The following is a 24,678-nucleotide window of genomic DNA, read 5'->3' as shown; positions in this document are numbered from 1 at the left end:
TTTTTGTTTGTTTTTGAAGTAGTATTAGTCTACCTACCAAAGAGGCATATGAATTTTGGCATTTGTAGGGGTTTTTTGTGTGTGTGTGTGTGTGTGTTTAAAAAAAAAAAAAGCATCAAATTCAAATTGATTTTGTGTATTAATTAGGATTATATGTATATTAATTATGTGCATTATATAGTGTCTAGTTTGATTTTGTGTATGTTTAAAATTCAAATTCAGAATTTGGGAGTAACAAATGCATCAAATTAAGCAATTTTATTAATTCTATAAAAAAATTATATATAGCACTTTTAATTTGTTTTCATTATTTATCTTCAAGGGCAAAATATTCATAAAACTAAGTAATACGAGGGTTTTTATTCAGTAACTATAATACGAGGGTTTTTCCCAACATTTTTGCGTTGACTGGGTCTATATTGAAAGGCACCTTCAAAAAAACAAAAGCAAGAAAAATGTAGACCAAAAATCAACATTAGCTCTCGCATGAGCACTTCCTTAACTTGATACCGTGCGGCTTAAGCAAACTATGAATGAGGTGGGATGAAAATTAGGTAGCGAGAGACTCTTCAAAATTTGATGAGGTAAATGCACCAATAGTTTCATAAATAAAAGCATCTCTTTTTCACTTCATTTCTTATAAGATAGACAAGAGTGAAAATAGAAAAAACAAATGTAAAGTTACCATCCTAGTTCTTTTGATTTATTTTATCAACGGCAAGTGCATATTACATTAGTTACGATAAAAGGAAGCACACATGCATATTGTTATTGTTTTTTTTTTTCTTTGTTTAGACAATCTCAGCGGCACGAGAGAAATTTATTGAAGTAATAAAAGAGTAAAACCTACCAGGGACGACAAGAACCAAAGCCCCTTGTGAGAGACCCAAAACACAAAGTGAGGAAAGCACTAATACAAAATGCTAAAATATGTTAGGTTCTTATTTTATTCTTCTCCATAAGGAGGTATATATAAGAGTTTACATGAGAGCTTTACAAGGAATTAGATCCAGTAAAGGATTAGGAAAATAAATCCCCTAATTAATCAAAGGAAATAAATCTATAAAATAGGAAAGTAAATCCCCTCATTAATAAAGGAAATAAATCTCCTTGATTAATTAGGAGACTCACTTCAACACTCCTCCTCAAGTTGGTGCATATACGTCACAAATTCCCAACTTGGTAAGTGAGTCAAGAAATTTGTAGCACCCAAGTCGATAATTCATGCAATTCAGGCGGAGTCTTTGGCGACCGGTCGTTTGCTTCAGGTGTCCGGTCGTTTGCTTCGGGCGACCGGTTGTTTTGAGTCTGCAATAAGAGAAGTAAAAAAAAATGATATGAGAATGTGAGGGATTTTGATTGGAGGAATTGATTTGAGGAGTTTGATGTATGAATTTGATGTAGGAATTGGATTTGAGAGGTATGTGTATAAGATTTGAGGAATTTGATTTGAGTATGATTTGATTATGAGAAATTTGAGATAAGGCATTTGAGGACTTTAGATTTGAGGAATTTGGATTTGGGAGAATTTGGAAACGATATCCATGGCAGCGGAATGATTGAAGAATAAAAGAAAAAAGATGTGTTTAGGGTTTCGGGATAAAAGTATATGAGGATTCGGGTTTAGGCCTGAATCTGAAATTGGAAATACGAGGAATACGATATGAGGGATGTGATTTTGGGTAAGAGGAAGACGATATGAGGAATTCGATTTAGGATACAAGGATACGATACGAGGATATGAGGAATTTAAAGAACACAGAAACCCTGTGAACACGGCTAAGAACACAGAAACCCTGTGAATTCGGTTAAAGGACACAGAAACCCTGTGAACACGGCTAAGGAACACAGAAACCCTGTGAACACGGCTAAAGGACACAGAAACCCTGTGAACACGGCTAAGGAACACAGAAACCCTGTGAACACGGCTAAGGAACACAGAAACCCTGTGAACACGGCTAAAGGACACAGAAACCCTGTGAACACGGCTTAAGAACATAGAAACTTCTCTTCAATTCTCTTCTCCCCCTGAAGAGAAGGGTATGTCGGAGTCAAGAAAGAGGCAAAATCTCCATGAGAATAAGAAACAGATCCGTTTACACTCCCCCTCCCCCCCTTGAAGAGGAGGGGAGGAGAAATTTTGATATGAGAATTTAGAGACAACCGAGGATCGATTGCTCTGATACCATGCTAAAATATGTTAGGTTCTTATTTTATTCTTCTCCATAAGGAGGTATATATAAGAGTTTACATGAGAGCTTTACAAGGAATTAGATCTAGTAAAGGATTAGGAAAATAAATCCCCTAATTAATCAAAGGAAATAAATCTATAAAATAGGAAAGTAAATCCCCTAATTAATAAAGGAAATAAATCTCCTTGATTAATTAGGAGACTCACTTCAACACAAAACACACCACACCAAACCAAATAAAAAAACTAGCAAAAGCAACAATTTAAAAGCTAAGAAAAGTTCCAAAAGTAAGCTGAAGTAGCAACATGCAGACTAGTAGCCCATCAGAACACGCATGCACATTTATTTTCTCTTCGTATCATAATCTCCCTTGCCAACGAGCTACTTTCAATGTAACTTTCTCTTTCACGTTGTCAAAGAATTTAAAATAGGCATACCTCCATGACTTTTTTAGGACCAACGTTCCACAAACAGCCCAAAAGCCTATGATGAAACCAAGTGCCATGCTGACGTAAAACCAAAACCCTTAGTTATCATCTTTATTATGATCTTCTGCATGAAAAGTATTTCTTCCATGTGTGTCATCTCCGGGACAAATGGTTGAAAGGGGAGCCCCACACAGTGACGGGTTGCCCTCATAAATAGATGGATCATTGAGGGTTTCGAGTTGGTTGCCCGAAGGTATTCTTCCAATTAAGTTGTTGTAGGACAAGTTCAAGTGAGATAGGGAGGTTAAAGAAGAAAAGGTTTGAGGGATATGTCCTAAAAGGTGGTTTTGTGAGAGATCAAGAGTTTCAAGCCAACGTAATTTTCCGATGCTTGAAGGAATCTCTCTAGTTAATCGATTCATCGACAAGTTCAATGTACTCAATTGAACGAGACTGCCCACTTGTTCAGGGATTTCACCTTCAAAATTGTTTGACGAAAGATCAATGATGTTTCCCATTGGATTAATTTGACATCTCCGTATTCAAGTTCTTTCCCTTTTGACGTTATTGTTGTTCGTGCATATGAACCATAGTCGTAGTAAATAATATCATCCGGAAAATATTTTTCAGCATCAGCTTGGGCTAGAGAAGTCATATTTTTCAAACACTTTGGAATTGTCCCTGAAAATTTGTTGTGACCAAGGTCCAGGACGTGAAGGTAGGGAAGATTGCAGAATTGGTGGGGTAAATGCCCACTTAAAAGGTTGGATTGCAGGCTTAACAGTTGCAATGTGGATACATTTGATCCAATCCAAAAAGGTAGCTTTCCAATGAATTTATTGCCTCCAAGATGAAGTATCTTCAAAGAAGTGCAATGTTGCAAAGAAAAAGGAATTTCACCACCAAAATTATTATTGTTCACCTTTAAAACTTGAAGAGACGTTTGGTTACCCAATGAACTCAGAATATTACCAGAAAGATTGTTGTGTGCCACATCAATAACTTCTAATCCGCTGCACAAACTCCACTCTTGAGGGACTTGTCCACATAATTGATTATTGCTTAGCGAAACGAGTTTCAAATACTCTATGTTGCAAATGGAGGGTGGAAGAGTACCATTCAAACGATTCCCAGAAAGAACCAATTTTCTCAACGTGGGCATCTCTTGGTTGAAATTGGAAGGAATTGGCCCGGAAAATAAGTTGTTTCCAAGATCAAAGGAGGAGGCACTTGTGGTCCAAAGTGGAAGTGGGCCGTCAAATTGATTATGACCTAAATTGATATCTGAAATATGTGGAAACTTCAAATGGAATGGAAGCTTTCCAAAGATTTGGTTATATGATAAATCCAAATATTGGAGTTGGGAAGATATCTTCAAGAACCATTCCTCTGGTATGGAATCCGAGATGGAAGTATTTCGAAGAGTAACACTAGATAGTTCAGTTTGAGATTGAAGCCATAGCCCAAAACCCGGACCTATGGGACAGTTGACAATCTCAATTGTGTGGAGCTTAAAATGAGGAACCCAATCATAAGCCATGTTGAAAATGAGGGACATGGGATTCTCCATGTCATCACTGTATATTGACAGATATTTCAATCTTGTGAGATTTATCAAATGGGCTTCAGTTAGAATGTCTTTCCATGGATTTTCCCGCAAATCTAGTTTAACTAGCTCGGAGGGTTTTCCTAAGCTTTCTGAAATGGACCCATTCATATGATTATTAGAGAGGTCCATTGTTTTCAAGGATGATAGATTTCCAATAGATTTTGGAATTGAGCCCCAAAAATGGTTTACCTCAAGGTTGATATGCTGCAAAGTTGTTAACATTCCTAAGGAGGCTGGCAGTTGGCCTTCCAGTGAACAATAAGAAAAATCTAGTGACTCTACTATTGTATTATTTGGACAATTTGACAAGCACCTCAAAAACTCTTCAATCCCCTCACCAGGAAAATGGTTCCCTCTAAGACTTAACATTTTTAGCTTGCACAAGTTTCCAATGACTTTGGAAAACTGACCTTCAAGTCCCAAATTAGATAAATCAAGGTATTCCAAAGATTTGAGGCTTGCAAGTTTACCTGGAAATGGACCACGGAAATAATTCACAGATAAATTAAGTTCTCTAAGGCTAGTGAGATTGAAAAGCCAACTGGGAAATGAAGAACTATTAACTATGTTATCTGACAAATCAAGGACCGAAAGTGAGGTGAAGTTAATCTTCTGTAGTGGAAGGCTTTCTATTCCGCAATGAGATAAGTGTAACTCTAGTAACGAGGGAAGCATGTTAACAGCATGCAACCAATTTATAACTCCTGTGCTGCTAAGATCCACTTTATTGAGATTGAGGTATTTTAGGGAAGAGAGATGAGAAAGCCAATTCAAGTTTGTGGAATGCATTTCTAATAAGGGTCCATAAGAAAAGGAGAGGCCAAGATCTAGATAGTTCAATTTTGTTAAGTTACCGAGGGAAGGGGGAAATCTCTCCTGAAAATGATGCAAACGATATATTGAGATACCTCAGACTTTTAAGCTCCCCAAAGAACTTAGGGATGTGAATCCCATCAAAATCATTGTAGCTTAGATCCAGATAATTTAAATATTTCAAGCTAAGCAAAGAAGGATTTATCTTACCCCCCAAGCAAGACTGCTTATAAGCCAACTGATCCCACGCAAGATCTTCATTCATCAAATCATCATATTCATATATCAAATATGGATATGGATTCCGGAGGTTCAGCTTGGCCACTTGACCGGTGTGGTTGGTGCATGAAATCCCTTCCCATTGACAGCAATCGAGACTCACCCAAGAAGAAAGCCTTCCAGAGGGATCCTTGAGATCCTGTTTAAAACTGAGAAGCGCACTTCTCTCTTCCTCGATGCATGATCTCACATGGGTGTGCATATATGAAGATGCCAAAAACAAAAGGAGAAAAAAGTGAGAAATATAGCGAGGCTTGAATAAGTTTGAATACAAAGTATCCATTAGGTATACAAACCAAATTTTCTCAATTTGTTTGTTGCAGATCCCACTCAAAACGTGACTCATATATAGTAGGCAAGGAGTGCGTAAACACATTTATAATTTTATATATTAATTAAAGTCGATATGGTTCTTTACCAAACACACTAACCTCATACTCAGGTTAGTGCCCCTGTATTAATGTATTTTTTTGACTTTGGCTGCCAAAGCAATAATACCAATCGAACAACTTTTACGCGCTAAAATAAAGAAAGACGGGAAAGACAACCAGACGCATCTGGTTTTGATCCCGAAGATTGCTACACCAAGGAAGATGACTCAATGGAGACCAATTGCTTTATGCAATTTGGTGTATAATATTATTTCCAAGATTTTAACAGTCGGGCTCAAAGCTGTGCTTCCTAAGATCATTAGTCTCAATCAAGCTGCCTTCATTGAAGATCGATTAATTACGGACAATATTTTGATTGTACATGAGATACTTCACTCGCTAAAGAAGGAGGTTGGAATGGGGCGATCCAGTTTGGCTTTGAAATTAGATATGGCAAAAGCCTATGGCTGGGTTGAATGGCCATTTGTGGAGCTTATGATGAGAAAGTTGGGATTTGATCCGATCTTTCGAGGGTGGGTAATGGAATGCATTTCTACTGTTACATATAGTGTGATTGTTAATGGTGAGGCTACAGACATATTACACCTTCCCGGGGTCTACGTCAGGGCGATCCTCTATCTCCTTTTTTATTTTTGTTATGTGCTAAGGGCCTGTCTGCTATGATTACGAAGCATGAAGAGATGGGTGCCTTGCAGGGCTTCCGTTTTCATCCTCAGGGGGTTAAAATTTCACATTTGTTCTTCGCTGATGACTCTGTTATTTTTTGCAAAGCTGATGAACAGGAGGCTAGATGCTTGAAAAATATTTTAGTCTGTTATGAGAAAGGCTCAGGTCAATGTATTAATTTTGATAAAAGTTCGCTCTTGTTTGGGAAAAAATGTCCTGCGCGTGTTCGTAAGCAGGTGGGAGACATCTTACAGGTACAACAAAATGATGGGTTCGGACGATATTTAGGACTCAATGCTGAATTTGGGGCTTCAAAACAGCGGGTCTTTGAGGATGTACGTAACAAAATTAATTCCAGGCTTATGGGATGGTCTGAGCAATATTTATCTCAAGTTGGGAAGGAAGTTTTGATCAAAGCAGTAGCTATGGCTATGCCAAATTTTGCTATGTCATATTTTAAGCTACCCATTAATTTATGCAAGGAGATTGAAAGGGAGATCATTCATTATTGGTGGAAAGGGCACAAGGAGCATAAGGGTATCCATTGGGTTGGATGGCAACGTCTCTGTATGATGAAAGAAGCAGGAGGTCTGGGGTTTAGAGATCTTAGATGCTTCAACCTGGCTATGCTTGCAAAAATTGGTTGGCGGATTATCAAACATCCGGACTCTCTGCAGGCTACTACCTTCCAGGACAAGTATTCCAGGCCTTCAGATTTTATGAGAGCTGTTGTTGGTCGTGGGTCATCATGGGGTTGGAAGGGTATTGTGCAAAGACGGAAAATATTGGCGGCAGGTATGAGATGGCATATAGGCACTAGATAGCAAGTTCGTATTTGTCTGGATAACTGGGTGCCCAAACCTTCTACTTTCAAGATTTACTCTAGACACCCAGATATGCCTATTTTAGTGCAGGGGCTTATTGACGATCAGACGAAGATGTGGAATCGGGGTCTTATATTGCGTTGTTTCAGTTGTGTGGAAGCCCAGACTATTTTATCCTTACCTCTTAGCAGGTGGGGCTGTGATGACAAACTAGTGTGGCACTTCACTGCGCATGGTTGTTACACAGTTCGTACTGGCTATGAACTTGCTCTAAACTTACGGAAAAATGGTGAGTTGGGGGGGAAAGCTGAAGGAGACTGCAGTCATGGAGGTGATCAAAAGAAATTCTGGAAGAGTATATGGAGATTGCAGGTGCCTCCCAAACTACGTGCATTTGTTTGGAGGGGTTGTAGAAACGCCTTGGCTGTTAAAGGGAATTTACGGCGTTGCTCGGTTGATGTGGATAATACATGTGCCCTCTGTGGCTTTGAAGGGGAATCTCAAGTTCATCTTTTCTTTTGGTGTGAGCATGCTAGACTTTTTTGGTTTGGAAGCTCCCTACAGCTAGATGTCTTACAATCACTACAAAACAGAACCCCTTTAGCGAGGGCTTTTTTTTGTCGTAAAAAGCCTTTTGCCGTCGGAAATACCCTTTTATGACGGCAAAAGTCCGTCGGAAGTCGTCGGTAAAACGCTGGTTGGAAATACTTCTTTTTCGACCATTCCGTCGGAAATAATGTATTTTGTTTCGTAGCTGCTGCTTAAATTTCTATCGGAAATGAATTTTTAAAACGACCATGCATATTTATTTCCGACCCATACATGTAGTCGCAATTACTTAAAAGATTGTCGGAAACAATTTTTTTTATCAAGATTTCGCGAATTCATATTTTCGACCAATGAGTGTTGTCGAAAATACATTTTCCAACAATAATATATTATTTGCAAGGGCTAAATTTCGTCGCAATTATCATTACTGACCAAAAGAGTTTGTGGAAAATATATAATATCTCATCGGAAATATATATTTTCAACCACATTTAGTCATCGCAAAGTTTGTTGCAAATAGATTAATCTTGTCGACAAATATTTTCGATGAACAAGTGGTCGAAAACATCATATTCAACCAACAAATTTATTTCTAACAATGTCAATTCATTGTAAAAAAAATCCTGTTAAATGGTATATAAAAGCAAAACAATTGAAAACACTAAATATCATCATAAATAAATAAAAATTCATTGTGCAATACATAGCCGTGATAAAACAAGGCTCCCTAAATATAGTAGCGTCTCATTTATTCTCATATAACAATAATGTACATGCTTTATGGCAAACTAACACAACTAATCTTGTCGTTCAGTCATCTTCAACTAATAATGTTCAAGCTTTATGCCCTTTGTAACCCCAAGGTTTGTACTCATCATCTCTAACACCTGTGGAATAGCGATCCAAACAGCTTGACAATCTTATCGTAACTAGCTGAAGCAACCACACCTGTAACAGGTGACACAGCCAAAGAAGTAACACATCCTTTATGTACAAAGTTATCAATATTATATGTGTGAAAACAATTGGCTAGAAGATCAGGCATAAATTATGAAAATTGAACACCTCCTCCAACTATCAAATTAAAAAGACCTATGCAAATCTGTAAAACCATATTACTGTCAAATTAAAAGGATCAACTATGTTGTGACCCAGAAATTAAATAAAACCTATACAACCCAGAAAATCCACAAAACTCAGATAATCAATATAACCTAGAAAATCCAGATAGATTCAACCCCAAACACCAAAAGAAAATAAAACTCAAATAAAAAATAAAATATTCTTACCAAAGTGTGGAGCAGTCAGTGGTCATGGGGTGGTGGCGTTGATCCTTAGCTGCAGAGGAAGAGGAATTTAAAAAAATCAAAAAGGGAAAAAATTCAGATTCATAATTAAAACTGAGAGATGGATTCGACCAACAAAAAACAGAGAGATTCATAACTACAACTAGCCGCTCCTCTTTCTTGACTTTGCTAGCCACAGAAAATAGCTGCACATGCCCACCGAATTGCACTCCAATTGCTTTAGGTGTAGATCACTCAAGTGTTGGCTCCCACTTCATCTCTTTGTCTCCAGCTTTGAAACAAAGATGGCATGTGCCATCATTTCCTCATTTCAAAACCCACGGCATGACAAGGAAGAAAGCTAGCAAACATCAATAAAGTGGCCCTTACACACTTAATTAATCAATACAATTTGGGCCAATTCCAACAGCAATACCAGAAAAGAAACATGATTAAATTTGAGGCAATCTTCAGTTAATCCATAAAAAGAAACAAGATTAAAAATATTTGGATTACCGACTGCAATAGCAAAGAGAAGCCAAAAGGGTCGTATGGGTGTCAAGTGTGTTCATCGACTGCAATGGCAGACAAGATTTCTTAACAGCAAAAAGAAACCAAGAGTTCATCCACATATAATTGAACTAACTAAGCATGTCTTCGATTAAAAGCAGAAATTTATAAATAAAAAATTAATTGAATACCTACAAATAATGCCCCAATCGCCCACAAAAGATTAAATTGAAAAAATATAAATAATAACAATACCTAATATCACCCATATTTAGCCCCAAATTACACTCGAATGAAAAATCTTAAAACCAATACCTAGAAGCTCTGTCACGGAGGAGAACACACAAGTTCAGCAACCAGATCTGCCATGGAGAGAGAGAGAGAGAGAGAGAGAGAGAGAGAGAGAGAGCAAAAGAGGTAGGGATATTGGATTTTTCCCTAGGTTTAGCAGTGTGAGAGTGATGGGCAAAAGAAAGAGGGGCCGTGAAATGTTATTCAGAAAAGAGGGGTTTTAGAAAACTTTCAAATGTTTTAACATTTTGAGAGAGAGGGAGTTCTCCCGCATAAATTTTGGGTATATTTCCTTTTAAAAAAAGAGCGCCAGCGAAAAAAAAATGGGGAAGAGAAATCAATGTTTATGAGCGCATGACATGTTGTAGAAATCAACGTCCAAGACTCAGCCACGTGTCAATCTATTATATTTCATATTATTTCTCTATAATTTAAAAATTCATAATAAATAAATTAAAAATCAGAAAAATACACCAAAAATTCCTATGAACACCTTGTGATATTCTCTTCTCCTTAAAGCTAAAAAATTCTAATTCTAAATTATAAAAATACAAATTAATAATAAAAACTCAACTTTATTCATAGATAAATCAAAACATTCTATCACATACACTCTTGTTTATTTGATCCAATGATTCCCATTAATTTAAACAGATGAAATCATCATGATTTTAGATCTCCATAATCGAAGGCTATGTCGTAAGAAATTTTTATCATTTTTTGGTGTATATTTATGATTTTTATATAATTTTTAAGAATTGTTTAAGATAAAACACAATAAATTACAAAAAAAACATTACACATGTTACCATCTTATAAGGCCACACATGAGAAATGCTGACATGCGCAAATCAACTTTGTTCATAGACAAATCAAAACATTCTATCACATGTTACCATCTTACCATCTTAATTACGTTCTAATATATTAATGTTGTGTTTGAGTTTGAGTTTGACCAACCACAAACAATAATGGAGCACGAAAACACAACTTTGTTCATATACAAATCAAAACATTCTATCTCATAACACTCTTGTTTATTAGATCCAATGATTCTCATGAACTCAAACATGTGGAATCATGATTTTAGATCTTCATAATCAAAGGCTAATTTATAAAGAGTTTGTAGCAATTTTCGGTGCATTTTTATGCTTTTTATTTAATTTTAATGAATTGTTTAAGATAAAAGCAATAAATAGTAAGAAAATGACATGTGTCGCCATATTATAGGCCTCCTGTCAGAAACGCTGACGGAGTGCCTTTAAGAGAATGACATGTGTCAATCCATTCTATTTCATATTATTTCTTTTAGATTTAACTTCTATAATTCATAATAAATAAATTTAAAATAAGAAAAATACACCGAAAATTCCTAGGAACTCCTTGTGACATTCTCTTTACCTTAAAGCTCAAAAAATCCAATTTTGAATTATAAAATACAAAGTAATAATAAAAACTCAATTTTGTTCATAGACAAATCCGATGGAAATGAGAAGCCCCTAAAAAATAGTCAAACAATTCCGACGGAATGAGAAGCTCCTCAGAAATAGTCAAACAATTCCGAGGGAAAGAGAAGCTCCTCGGAAATAGTCAAACAATTTCGACGGAATGAGTAGCCCCTCGGAAATAATCATTTTATTTCTGACTAAAATGTTTTTTGTCGTTAATAAAATTGGCGCAAAGTTTTCCCGCCAAATAAATTACATTTTCGACGACTTTAGAGACTTTTTCCGAGGGTAGTTCCTTTGTCGGAAATAAATTTTATCCCCGTGAAGTATTTCCAACGGACAACATTTTTTGGTCGGAAATATCACTTTTACCGAGGAAATTTCGAGGTCCTCGGAAAAAGTTAGTCGGTAATGACCCTTTTTTTTGTAGTGAATTGGTGGGGGAGGAGTTTAGTGAATGCTGGGAAAGCATATTAAAGAAGTATGAGAAGAATGTGAATTTTCAAGAAATATTACAGGTGGTGGTTTTTGGGTTGTGGCGTTTATGGAAAACAAGGAACAATGCAGTGTTTGAAGGGACTGTTACTGACCCAACCACTATGGTGAGAAGTCTCCAAGCTCAGGTGCAGGAGTATAGGGCAGCTCTGATGTCGGCCAAACCTCTGGTTAACTAGCTACCCCGTCCGCCAGATCGTGCTTAGAGTGGGTCAGCTTCATGGGCTAAGCCGGCACATGGCTGGGTCAAGGCTAATTGTGATGGTGCTTGGTTGCAGCAGACGCAAAGGGGTGGGGCTGGCTGGGTTATTAGAGACACTTATGGCTGGCTGGTGCAGGCAGGGGGGTAGGGGGATTACAAGGCAGTATGGCCTTGACGATGGAGGTGGAGGCTATAAGAGAAGCATTGATTGCTTGCATTAAGGGTCGTTTGGTGCATGTGGAGATTGAATCTGACTCGTTGCAGATGATTCAGATGATTAGAGGTGAGCGTCAAGTTGATGTCGCGGTGGAAGCTATTGTGTTTGATATTAAGATGCCTGCTGGCAAGCTCCAACAGGTTGTTTTTTTAGCTACTCCCCGTCAGTGCAATAAGGCAGCACATGAGGTTGCGGCCTTTGTGTCTAGAGTAGGTGGTAACCACGTTTGGGACCAAGTGTGGCCTGAGTGGATTTTTGATATTTTAGCTAGAGATGTAAACCTTGCTATTCGTCTCTAATAAAACTCTCTTCGTTTGGAAAAAAAAAAAAAACAAGGAAAAAAGATATCACCAATTCGACAGTGAATTTATAAGAAAGAAACAAAAAAAAACTGAATCAAAAAGTGATGAAGTTATATTTGCTTCAATTTCAAGACTCATAGAGAAGATCACCCTATGCTTGCTTTAAAGCTCATTGCTGCGCTCCAAATTAGGCACCTTTCACAACTAAAATTAGCACGGCCACTTTTCATTGAAAACCCCCTTTTTTTTTATAAATATAAATAAAACACTAAAAAAAATTAAAAAGTGACCAAAATGCAAAGATGCTACAAGCATGTATATACAACCAATGGTGGAACCATGAATTTTTTGACAGGTAGCCTAACTAAAATTTTTAGTTAAAATAAAAGTAGACATTAAATCATATAAACCACGCTAATTCATAGCTTTGACTAATTTTCAATAAGATTTAGCATAAAACAAATACATATTAAATGCAACAACAAAAAATTGATATGATCAAAATAAATATATGTTCAACAACATAATTAAAAGTGTATCTATTCAAGTTGTGCCTTGCGATCCTTGAGAGAATTGAAATCTTTGGTTATTACATCTGAATTGATACTGTCAACAAATTCTTTTTCAATGTAGACAATCATAGAATCTGCTAGAAACTCATTCTCCATCTTGTTGCGAAGAGAACGCAATAGCAGGTATTCTTTTGAACCCCTGGGTCTTTTTTTTTTTTTTTTTTCGGTCAAGGAACCCTAGGACTAAGTTTCATATATATGCTTCTTCTTTTTTGGATTGACTAGGAATTCTAGCTAGATTAGGATGAATGTGGGACCAACTAAGATTAATTGATATCAAACTATATTTCTTAATTAAGTAGGAAATCACACAACACAATACATTGAAACAAAATAAAATAATAAAATAAAAACCTTACCGGGCTACAGTGGGAAGGTGGTTTCGCCAGTGTATACATACGAAATTAGCTACAAGCCCCTCGCACAAGTATATTTCGTTTGGTGACAATACAAACAAACATTTGCATTTGGATTAGGGAGTAAGTAATTGTTTTTTTCTCAGCAGTTTGACAAACATTTACATTTGCATTCGCATTTCGTTTGGTGACAATACAAAAAAAGCCTTTAGTAAGGAGCATCTGCAATGATGCTCTCTATTTCTTAGTTAAAATTTAGCTAAAAATATAAAAAAGCTATTTTAGGAGCTCTCTAAAAAATTTCAACTCCAACCATACTTCCTAATTTGGAGAGTCATAAATGCTATAACTCTTTTTTGATTGGTCCATCTCTATTAAAAAATAAAATAAAAAATAGTTTGCATTAAATAAAGGTTTGAAATACTCATTAAATAAGGCAGCATTAAATTATAGGGAGCCACTAGGAGTCCTTTCTCTCTCATCAGATTTAGGAGCTCCTAAAGAACTCCCTATTTTAGGAGGTGGATAGGGAGCATGGTCGGAGTTGCATTTTTACAATTCCTCTCTAAAATTTGTCTAAGAAGGTGGTTTAGGGAGCCCATTGCGGATGCTCTAAACCAACTTTAGATTAGGAGGAGGTGAATTGGAAAAAAAGTATACACCCTGGAGTCTGGACAAACTAAAAAATCGAGTAACTTGGAATGAGAAGGTTTCCGCAAGCTTTCCACAACAAAAGTGAAAAAAGAAAAGAATACAAATCGTGTCATAAATGTAGTTGGGACTCCATACGCGGATTTTGGCATTTGGTAATTAAAATTAAGGTTTTTTTTAATTTTTGTTTTTTTGTTGTTTGCATTTACCCTAATAGGTATTCAGACTAGCATGCGTTTCTCTCACCTTTACAATGTGTAATGGAAAGCAAATTTTGGTTAGTTTTCCAATTATACCCAACTTGGAAATATAAAAAATAAAAATAAAAAAATTACAAAGAGTCTTTGTTGTTGGATAAAATTGTAATTCAACTTTAATTACAATTTATTTAAAAACAAAATAAAGAAAGTCAACGGTCAGTCAACTTTAATAAAGTAAGTGGTCTCTTCGTGTATCTATTAGTAAAGAAAAAAGAAAAGAAAGAAACCATGATTTTAAAACTAAAACAAAATGATATATGAACCCTAATCTTGTATATGGGAAAAAGAAAAGAAAAGAAAACAATCACAGTAGTCCTTGAGTTATTTACAATCAGAAAAATTCAACTCTACATAGGGAAGGTGGGAATGGGATTAACATTCTCTTTGCTTGCTGCTTTATATCTGCACGTACTAACAATTCACAAATGAACATGACTATTAAAGATGGCTAAAGGAAAGAATGTGGACTAACATGGCTAAAAGTTTCTCTACTGTACAACCAGAGGGAACAAATATTTCAACAGAAATTTTCTTCCATCTCCATCATGGCCCCCGGTCGGATTCTGTCAGGTAAGAACTTAGCTAGCTAGAGACTGGCAGAGTGCATTCCAATCGGACCTGACCTTGAGATCCAGTGAGAACATTAAGGTTAGACATCTTCATCATTGCCCGGGCAAAGTCCATCCGGAAGGTTGATCCATCGTCTGAAGCATAAGCTCTCACCAATCTGGCTGTCCTCTCATTAGCCATCAATTGCTGATCAGCAAAGAGAAGTCCTCTGCCTCTCAACAAGCTCTGGTAGTAATGAGTGTCAAAGCCTGCCCCAGACGATACAGATGATGACAGTTGCTGAAAGTATGGCATCCCCCTCCCCGCAGGCTTCTCACTCATGCCCCTTGATGCCATTGGGGATGATGCTATGGATGCTGCCATGGAGGATGCCATGGGAGACGCCGTGGAGGATGCCATGGGAAACGCCGTGGGGGCTGCCATGGGTGATCCTTGGCTACTCTTCTTGTTACCATTGTCTTCACAGAAAACTCTCATCTCATTGAAGAAACTAGGAGAAACAGTTGGGTCTGGTTTCCCTGTCCCCCTGAAGTTGTGAAGGCGAGACTGAATGAACTCACATCCAATCTTCCCAATGTTGTGCCCTCCTTCAGATATGAAACAAAACAAAAAATCAGATGAATATGTCAAGACTGGTTAATCTATTTCAGCTCCAAACACAAAGAAATGAAGAAGGAACAGAATTTATGAGTTGAGTACCTAGAAGACTGACGGTTTCTCTGTCAGTAAAACCTCTGAGTGAGAACAGATGAAGTGTCTGAGTGATATTATCATCAGGTTTTGGAATCTCAGCCATGGCTTCATCATAATAGGAGCGGGCACTATCTCTTCTACCAGTGACAAGTGGATAAAAGGGACCACCAGCCTGTCATTTTAGATAGGACAAACACTCAGAGAAGAATACTGAAACAAGCAGTCAGATAATACAGTTAAGTGCTCTGTAGCTTTTCCACTTAACTACAAGCAAAAGAGTTAGTGAACAACTAACTAATTCACAAGCACCAAAAGTTGAACAACTAAATGTGTGACGGTTTTGGTTTCTTACTTCTCTCTTTTAGTTCTTTTTTCTATTAGTAATTCGATGGAATGGAAAGAGAAGAAACTGGACATTTTTGCCTTAGAGGTTGTTTAGAAGATCAAACGCTGAAAATCAAAACAGGAAAGAATACGTCAAGACTCATAGGAGCAGTAAAACATACCAGAACAACCCCATCTCTAGTGGCAAGAGCAAGAATGTCAGCACAAGATACCACTGCAGGACAAACATTTTCGAGCACCTCCTTGATCTGATCAATTTTATCAAATCCCTTCAAGGTCTTATTTGGCACAGCCTGCTTCTCTATGGAATGGTTTTTATTCCCATTGCTGTGATCCAAGAGGACCGAAGCATCACAACCCTGATTCAAAAACCCCACAACATTAAGAAAGACAGATGGAATTAGACAGAAACCCACGTAAGGTAATCATAGCCCAACTAAGGTTAGAGCCAATACATACTTGAATAAAAAGACAGGAAACTAAGGTTAGAGACAAAAGACTCAAAGAAACGAAAACCCATTCAGAAAAACTCATAAATATCATGCCGAAATCGTCTTATAGCATTGTAGCTTAACATTCCCAGATAAGAATTTTCAGATTCTCAAGTGTTAAAAACCATAAAAGAACAACCCAGAGTTTCAAGATTCATAGAAACCAATAACAACATCAAATTGAGAAACATTCAAAAGAAGCATATACCTCAGAAACTAACTCAATTTGCAGATAAGAATCGGAATCATCAGAATCAGATTCCAATACCCTGAGCAATCAAAACCCATTTGAGAAACCCACACAAGCGAAGAAAAGGAAGACCAAGAATAAAAGCAGAAAACCCAAAGCAATCAAATCCTATTTGAGAAAACCCCACACGAATGAAGGAAATGACCACAAAGATTAAAAGCAGAAAACCCCAGAGCAATTCAAACAAAAGCCATTCATTGATGAAGAAAAGAACCATCAAGACTAGAAGCAGGAAACCCACACAGATGCAGAAAAGTACAATCAAGATTGTTGATGCTCAAAATGGTTGGACCATTATTGAGTCCAACTTAGTGATGAGGTGTGATGGATGATGGGTGAAGGCTTGGACCTTCAGCAGGTATGTGAGGGCTTTGGCCAATTTATAAATATACAAAAGACAAGATATATGTGGTTCACCCTTAATGAATGGGCTACGTCCACAGAGAAGATGTTCTCATTATGATATTGTTTACATTTGTACAAGGGGGTTAGACCCAAAGATAAATGGAAGAAGGCCTAGGGCCTAAAGTACAAAGCTAGGAGTCTGGAGCCCAGGGGTCAAGTCCCCGGGTCTGGAGACCCAGGACCCGAAGGTTGGACTAACAGGAGAGTCCTGAAGAGGGAGCCCCCAGCTCAGTTTTTCATCCCCCTTCTAAGAGGAGAGAAGTCTCCTTTTATAGGTGAAGGGGAGTCTCCACTTCTTGCAGTTTTCCGATGTGGGACTCCTCTTGCTTTGCTTTGCTTCTTGTTGCTTGGTCAGTTACGGTGTCAACAGTAGTCCCCCAAGTTCGCGAGTAAGAAGAACTTCTTGCTTGGGGATTTGTAATCTTAAGTGCACTGGCCGAGCAACACCGTAGTTTGTCTTCCAAGTCGTATAGTGCACTATCCCCAGTCCCCCAAGTCCCCGGGTAAGAAGAACTTTGGAGGGAGAGAAGTTGCAACAAAAAACCAAAGTGGTTTGGAGGGAGAGAAGGTTTTTTTTTTTTTTTTTTTTAAGCTAGGTCAGCCAAAAATTGGCAGGTCCCCATTTTAACTTCTGCATGCTTCCTGCCGTTCCGCAGTTTTTTTTTTTTTTTTTTTTTTGAGCTAGGTCAGCCAAAAATTGGCAACTGCCCCAAATTTCCTTCTGCATGTCACCTACCGTTCGGCAGGTTCTTTTTTTTTTTTTTTTTTTTTTTTTTTTTTGTGGCTAGGGGCATTTTCACTTCCCAAATTCCTTCTGCACAAGCAAAATTTTTTTTTTTTTTTTTTTTTTTGTGGCTAGGTCAGCCAAGTAGCTAGCCAAGTGGCCATTTTCACTTCCCAAATTCCTTCTGCACAATGCCTACCGTTCGGCAGTGCAAATTTTTTTTTTTTTTTTTTTTTGTGGCTAGGTCAGCCAAGTGGGCATTTTCACTTCCCAAATTCCTTCTGCACAATGCCTACCGTTCGGCAGGTGCAAATTTTTTTTTTTTTTTTTTTTTTGTGGCTAGGTCAGCCAAGTAGCTAGCCAAATGGGCATTTTCACTTCCCAAATTCCTTCTGCACAATGCCTACCTTTCGGCAGGTGCAAAATTTTTTATTATTATTTTTTTATTATTTTTTTTTAATTTTTTGTGGCTAGGTCAGCCAAGTGGGCATTTTCACTTCCCAAATTCCTTCTGCACAATGCCTACCGTTCGGCAGGTGCAAAATTTTTTTTTTTTTTTTTTTTTTTTTTTTTTTGTGGCTAGGTCAGCCAAGTAGCTAGCCAAGTGGGCATTTTCACTTCCCAAATTCCTTCTGCACAATGCCTACCGTTCGGCAGGTGCAAAATTTATTTATTTATTTATTTATTTTTTTTTGTTGGTGGCTAAGTCAGCCATTTGCTTTGGTAAGGGAACAAAGCTTGAGGGTTTAGCTTTCTTGCCGAACGGTAGGGAGCATGGAGAGGAAAATAGAGTCCCATACGGGCTTGGCTTTTGAGGCTTCGGCATGGAATTGGAGCCAACATCAAGAGCTGGCCTCTTAATGTTTCAACAGGAGAGCCGGGCATTTTAGGAAGAGCCGGGTCATGTGGGTTTAGCCTGGGCATTTAGCAAGGGCTGGGCCGCAAGGGTTTCGGCAAGGAGTCTAGTTATAGTTTGGGCTGGCATGAGTGTCCAGAGGCTGGGAGTTTTGGAATTTGGAAGGAGGCTAGGCTTCGCAAGGAGCTAAGCTGCAGATTTGGCTAGGCCTGAGTGTTGGGTTAGGCGGGGGACCAAGGTGCCGATCGGTAAGGGCCATCCATGGCTTTTATTGAGCCTGTTTTGCTCAAGATAGGGCTAGGCAAGGGCTAGGCCTGAGTACTCAGCTTAGCCTTAGGAGTTTGTTTTGGAGCTGAGCCTTCGGAAGGGGGCTAGGTCCCTTGGATACTGACATAATTTTGGAGTTGGGATGGCGAAGGTGATACAAAGCTTTGCATGTTGCAAGGTAATGTTCCTAGGCTCGGGGTGCCGAATGTGGGCTTAGGCATGGGGGGTGCTGAAGGCATGTTGCAAGAGATGGGTTTAGGCACGGGGGTGCCGAAGGCAAATGGGATGCTAAAGGCACAAGGGTGCCGAAGGCAGAGTGGTTTGCCAAACGCACAAGCTCGCATGTCACAAGGCATTGTGCCTAGGCACGGGGGTGCCGAAGGTGAGCTTAGGCATGGTGGCGCCGAAGGTGAGCTTAGGCACGGGGGTGCCAAAGGTGGGCTTAGGCACGGGGGTGCCAAAGGTGGGCTTAGGCAAAGGGGTGCCGAAGGTGAAGCTAGGCACGAGGGTGCCGAAGGCAAATGAGATGCCAAAGGTGACACAAAGCTTGCATGTGGCAAGGCAATGTGCCTAGGCACGGGGGTGCCGAAGGTGAGCTTAGGCATGGGGGCGCCGATGGTGAGCTTAGGCACAGGGGTGCCAAAGGTGGGCTTAGGCAAAGGGGTGCCGAAGGTGAGCTTAGGCATGGGGGCGCCGAGGGTGAGCTTAGGCACAGGGGTGCCAAAGGTGGGCTTAGGCAAAGGGGTGCCAAAGGTGAGCTTAGGCAAAGGGATGCCAAAGCTTGGATGTTGCAAAGCATGGAGGTGCCAAATGTGGGCCTAGGCACGGGGGTGCCGAAGGCGAAACAAGCTTGCATGTGGCAAGGGGAAGAGCTAGGCACGAGGATGCCGAAGGCACAAGACTTGCATGTCGCAATATAAAATGCCGGAGGGCATGGGGTGCCGAAGGTGCCAAGCTTGCATGTCGCAAGAGGAAGTGGCTAGGCACGAGGGTGCCGAAGGCATAAGACTTGCTTGTCGCAATAATGCCGGAGGGCATGGGGTGCCGAAGGTGCCAAGCTTGCATGTCGCAAGAGCCAAGTGGCTAGGCACGAGGGTGCCGAAGGTGAGCTCAGGTACGGGGGTACCGAAGGTGAGCTTGGGCACTAGGGTGCCGAAGGTGGGCTTAGGCACGAGGTGCCGGAGGTGAGCTTAGGCACGGGGTGCCGAAGGGGAGCTTAGGCACTGGGGTACCAAATGTGAGATTAGGCACGGGGGTGCCAAAGGTGGGCTTAGGCACGGGGGTGCCAAAGGTGGGCTTAGGCACTAGGGTTTGGATGGGTCCGACCCTTTCCCTGAAGGCTGGGCTTTGGAGTAGGGAGCTGGGCTTGTTTGGGAAATGTTTTGTGTCATGGCGTGGGCCGTTTAGGGGGCTGGGCCTTTTAGGGGGCTGGGCCATTTGGTGAGCTAAGATTTATGGGAGCCCCCAAAAAAGTTGCATGCCCCTTGCCGTTCGGCAAGGGGTTTAGAAAGTCCCGGGCTTGGGCCTAGAGATGAGCCTAGTCCCTGTTTTTGTTTGAGTGCCAGTTTTTGGGTTTGGGCATTTTAGCGATAGTTGGGAGGTGAAATGGGGCTCGACCCAAGGTGGGCTTTTGGAGCTAGGTTAGCAAAAAGGAGCTAGGTCATTTTAGAGCTAGGTCAACAAAGATGAGCTAGGTCATCTTTTGGAGCTTGGAGCTAGGTCAGCAAAAAGGAGCTAGGTCATCAAGTGGGTGAGCTAGGTCGCTTTTTAGAGATAGGTCAGCAAGTGGGTGAGCGTGAGCTAGGTCGCACTTTAGAGCTAGGTCAGCAAGTGGGTGAGCTAGGTCGTTTTTTAGAGCTAGGTCAGCTGCGAGCTTTGGTACATCCCTTGCCGATCGGCAAGGAAATTTGTTGGCAAATGTTGAGGCCTTGTGGCCCATTCTTCGGCATGGTGAAGTAGTGGAGCCTTTGGGGATTTTGACATGGATTTGGAGCTGGGCTCTAGAAGAAAGAGAAGGAACCTTCAGCAGGGCCTGGGTGTGTTTGAGCTAGGCACGTGTCGTGCTGTTCAACAAGGGGCCATGTGGGCTTGAGTTGAGCCTAGAGTGCTAGGCTAAGCTAGGCAAGGAGCCAAGGTGTCGGTCGGCAAGGGGGAGATGCCGAAGGGAAAAGGGATGCTAAGGGCACAAGGGTGCCGAAGGCAGAGGGGTTTGCCAAATACATAAGCTTGTATGTCGCAAGGAAATGTGCCTGGGCACGTGGGTGCCGAAGGTGGCACAAAGCTTGCGTGTCGCAAGGCAATGTGGCCTGGGCACGAGGGTGCCGAAGGTGGCACAAAGCTTGCGTGTCGCAAGGCAATGTGGCCTGGGCACGTGGGTGCCGGAGGTGGCACAAAGCTTGCGTGTCGCAAGGCAATGTGGCCTGGGCACGAGGGTGCCGGAGGTGGCACAAAGCTTGCGTGTCGCAAGGCAATGTTGCCTGGGCACGAGGGTACCGAAGGTGGCACAAAGCTTGCGTGTCGCAAGGCAATGTGGCTTGGGCACGTGGGTGCCGAAGGTGACACAAAGCTTGCGTGTCGCAAGGCAATGTGGCCTAGGCACGTGGGTGCCGGAGGTGGCACAAAGCTTGCGTGTCGCAAGGCAATGTGGCCTGGGCACGAGGGTACCGAAGATGGCACAAAGCTTGCGTGTCGCAAGGCAATGTGGCTAGGCACGTGGGTGCCGAAGAGAAGGAATGCATATGTGCAAATTTTATTATTATTTTAAGAAATTTGGGTACCTTGTGGATATTTGAGCTTGTGGCATGTCCTTGGAGCTGGGCCTTCAAAGCTTCGGCAGGAAGAATGAGGGGCTTGATCCCGCGAGTTTCCAAGTTCTTGGTAGGTGGGCCTCATGAGCTGGGCTTTGGCAAAGGCCTGGGGTTTGTGCTCTGTGGAGCTTGGCTTCAGCGGGGGCTGGGGGCTTCCAGATTTGGCAAGGGTGTCTTGGGGGAGCACTTTACGAGCTGGGTCCATGGGGGTCCGAGTGTTCGTTTAGTAGAAAGGCCAAGGTGGCGCGAAGGTGTGTTTGAAACTTCAGCAATGGAGTTTTATGCGATGTTGGGCTTGAGCAATGGCCTTGGGGCCGGGTTCCAAAGCTGGGCTTCGGCAAGCCTCCTTGACCCAGGTGGTGGCTAGGGTTTTGAGGGTAGATTCGGATTTTTAGAGGCTGGGTCCTTCCGTTTTTGAAACGTAGCTGGGGCCTTTTTGTAGCTGGGCCCTTGTGCTTTTATAGCTAGGGTTTTTATACCTTCGGTAAGGGAGTCCAAAGATTGGAGATAAGGGCCAGGGTTTGGGGAGAGGAGGTGCAAGTCCCCTATTAGCTTAAGACATGTCGTCACCTTTTAGCTTGAGGGGCTGGGTCAGCCAAAAATTGGTAAGTCACTCCTTCACCTTCTGCATGCTCCCTGCCGTTCGGCAGGGAAGCTAGGCTCCAAAATATATTCGGAGCTGGGTCCGTAGTTCAGCTCGGAGGAGGTGCCGATCGGCAAGAGATATTCGAAGGTATTTTGGTGAGGGGCTGATCTGTCTTCGGCGGTCTAAGTGCCTAGTTTTCGCATCGAGTTGGAGCTGGGTCCGTGGTGTCGTTCATCATTTGTTCGTGGAGGGGGGTTCATCCAATCTAGGACCGTCTAGGGTCTGGGTCCTTGACTGACGGCAAGGAAGTGATTGGAGCCTTTCGATCCTTCTGAAGTGTGGGCAAAGTTTTTAGCTGGTCCTTCAAGGCGTTCGCGATTTCTCTTGGCTTCAATTGGTGCCGTGAGGTTTCAAATGCTTTTGCCAGAGCTGGGGTGTCTTTGGCAAGAGCTTTTGAAAGATAGATAGATGGCTGCAAGGGTTTTTGCAAGGAGAAGACTCAAGTTCGTTCGGCAAGCTCCGACTGATAGACCTTCGGAGCTAAGGCTGGGGTCTCTTGTACTGTTGTAAGGAACCTGGGTCAGCCAAGCAAGGGTGTCGTGACCATGGCAAGGGTATGGTGGGGTGCCGAAGGCAGCGAACGCCGAATGATGGAGCTTGTGGGACAAGCTCAAGTCCCCATATTTTTACTCTTCAAAGAAGTGTCGGTCGGTACTTTGAACTGAGATGTTGGGTTGGCCCTGCAAGCCATGCAAAGTATAGCCACACTGATTGGCTTTTTCTTAAAATATCATCTTCTGCAATTTGTTGACCTGGCATTCAAGGTGGCTCCAGTAAGGCATTGCCTAACGGCAGCCTAGGTGATGTTGATTGTATGGGTGCCGAAGAGCACTGGAGAGGGGAGAACGACAGAAGCCTTTTGTGTCAATTCCCATAGACGGCGCCAAACTGTTGATGCTCAAAATGGTTGGGCCATTATTGAGTCCAACTTAGTGATGAGGTGTGATGGATGATGGGTGAAGGCTTGGACCTTCAGCAGGTATGTGAGGGCTTTGGCCAATTTATAAATATACAAAAGACAAGATATATGTGGTTCACCCTTAATGAATGGGCTACGTCCACAGAGAAGATGTTCTCATTATGATATTGTTTACATTTGTACAAGGGGGTTAGACCCAAAGATAAATGGAAGAAGGCCTAGGGCCTAAAGTACAAAGCTAGGAGTCTGGAGCCCAGGGGTCAAGTCCCCGGGTCTGGAGACCCAGGACCCGAAGGTTGGACTAACAGGAGAGTCCTGAAGAGGGAGCCCCCAGCTCAGTTTTTCATCCCCCTTCTAAGAGGAGAGAAGTCTCCTTTTATAGGTGAAGGGGAGTCTCCACTTCTTGCAGTTTTCCGATGTGGGACTCCTCTTGCTTTGCTTTGCTTCTTGTTGCTTGGTCAGTTACGGTGTCAACAAAGATTAAAAGCAGAGGACCTATTTGAGAAAAAAAAAAACCTCAAAGATAAAGAAAAGAAGAATCTTGGTATACCTGAATGAAGCAATCATGGAAAAAGAGGCGCAGAAGCTGAGCAGAGACATTCTTGTGCTGGGAGTAAATCTGAGCCATCATAGACCTCACAATGGTCTCAGCTTCAGGGCATGTATCGTGGTAGAAATCGTACCCGATGTTCGTTGCAACAGAATCTGTCATCTCCATGAAGAAATCTTGGCCTTCATCCGCAGACGCCAGATAAACCACTCTGACCAGTGGTTCATGGGAGGAGAAAGAGAGAAAGGCTCTCTCTGACTCGCCTCTTGGGATGCTCCATGACAGAAGCACAGAGAAGATCACCACCAGAGCAAAGGCCCACCCTTTCATTGCACTCATCATCTTCTTTCTCTCTGGCTCGCTCTTCTTCTGAGTGTGTGAGAGAGCGGGAAATGAATAACTGAATGAGCTTTTCCGTTTGGGCTGGGACCCTTTTTAAGGAGTTGGTTAACTTGGGAAAGTTACAGAGATATTTCTTTAAAGGCCGTACTTTCAATTTCTTGAAAGGGGAAATTTTGTTTTAAATAAAGATTAGCTCATTTTCATGGGACACAATTAAACAAATTTTATTTTTCTTTAATTTTAAATTGAATTACTAATAAAAAAATAATAGTAATAAATGAAATAACTCAAATGGGACATGCTTAATTTAAATTGTCTTACTACAAAGTTGTTTACTGTTGCATTTTTTCTTAGTTAATTTTGATTAAAATAATGTGTGTGCAAGCGTGAAAGAATAAATGTGGGAAATTAAGATAATTCGTCCGTTCGGAAGTCCATCTGTACACGAAAAGATGGAATGAGGTGACCGTT

The 24,678-nt window shown here is 40.9% G+C and overlaps 1 protein-coding gene, 1 long non-coding RNA gene and 1 pseudogene across 2 annotated transcripts; all 3 read right to left on the bottom strand.

Moving 5' to 3' along the window:
• Positions 1-2,550: 2,550 nt before the first annotated feature.
• On the bottom strand, positions 2,551-5,604 carry LOC110769800 (receptor-like protein EIX1; annotated as a pseudogene).
• Positions 5,605-8,409: 2,805 nt separating this feature from the next.
• On the bottom strand, positions 8,410-9,797 carry LOC148294818 (uncharacterized). The gene is made up of 3 exons (XR_015835002.1): positions 9,197-9,797; positions 9,042-9,090; positions 8,410-8,700 (listed from the first exon to the last, which is right to left on the bottom strand). It is a non-coding gene; the product is annotated as an uncharacterized LOC148294818 (long non-coding RNA).
• A 4,796-nt stretch (positions 9,798-14,593) lies between these two features.
• On the bottom strand, positions 14,594-24,195 carry LOC110769794 (putative Peroxidase 48). The gene is made up of 4 exons (XM_088251359.1): positions 23,866-24,195; positions 16,112-16,309; positions 15,612-15,777; positions 14,594-15,499 (listed from the first exon to the last, which is right to left on the bottom strand). Exons 1-4 carry the CDS (start codon positions 24,193-24,195, stop codon positions 14,925-14,927), a joined length of 1,269 nt encoding a protein of 422 aa, XP_088107485.1. The 3' UTR covers positions 14,594-14,924.
• Between the last annotated feature and the right edge of the window lie 483 nt (positions 24,196-24,678).

Source organism: Prunus avium, chromosome 4, assembly GCF_965620075.1.
Source record: "Prunus avium chromosome 4, drPruAviu1.hap1.1, whole genome shotgun sequence".
Classification (NCBI taxonomy): domain Eukaryota; kingdom Viridiplantae; phylum Streptophyta; class Magnoliopsida; order Rosales; family Rosaceae; genus Prunus; species Prunus avium.
This window is presented reverse-complemented; position numbering and strand designations above follow the sequence as displayed.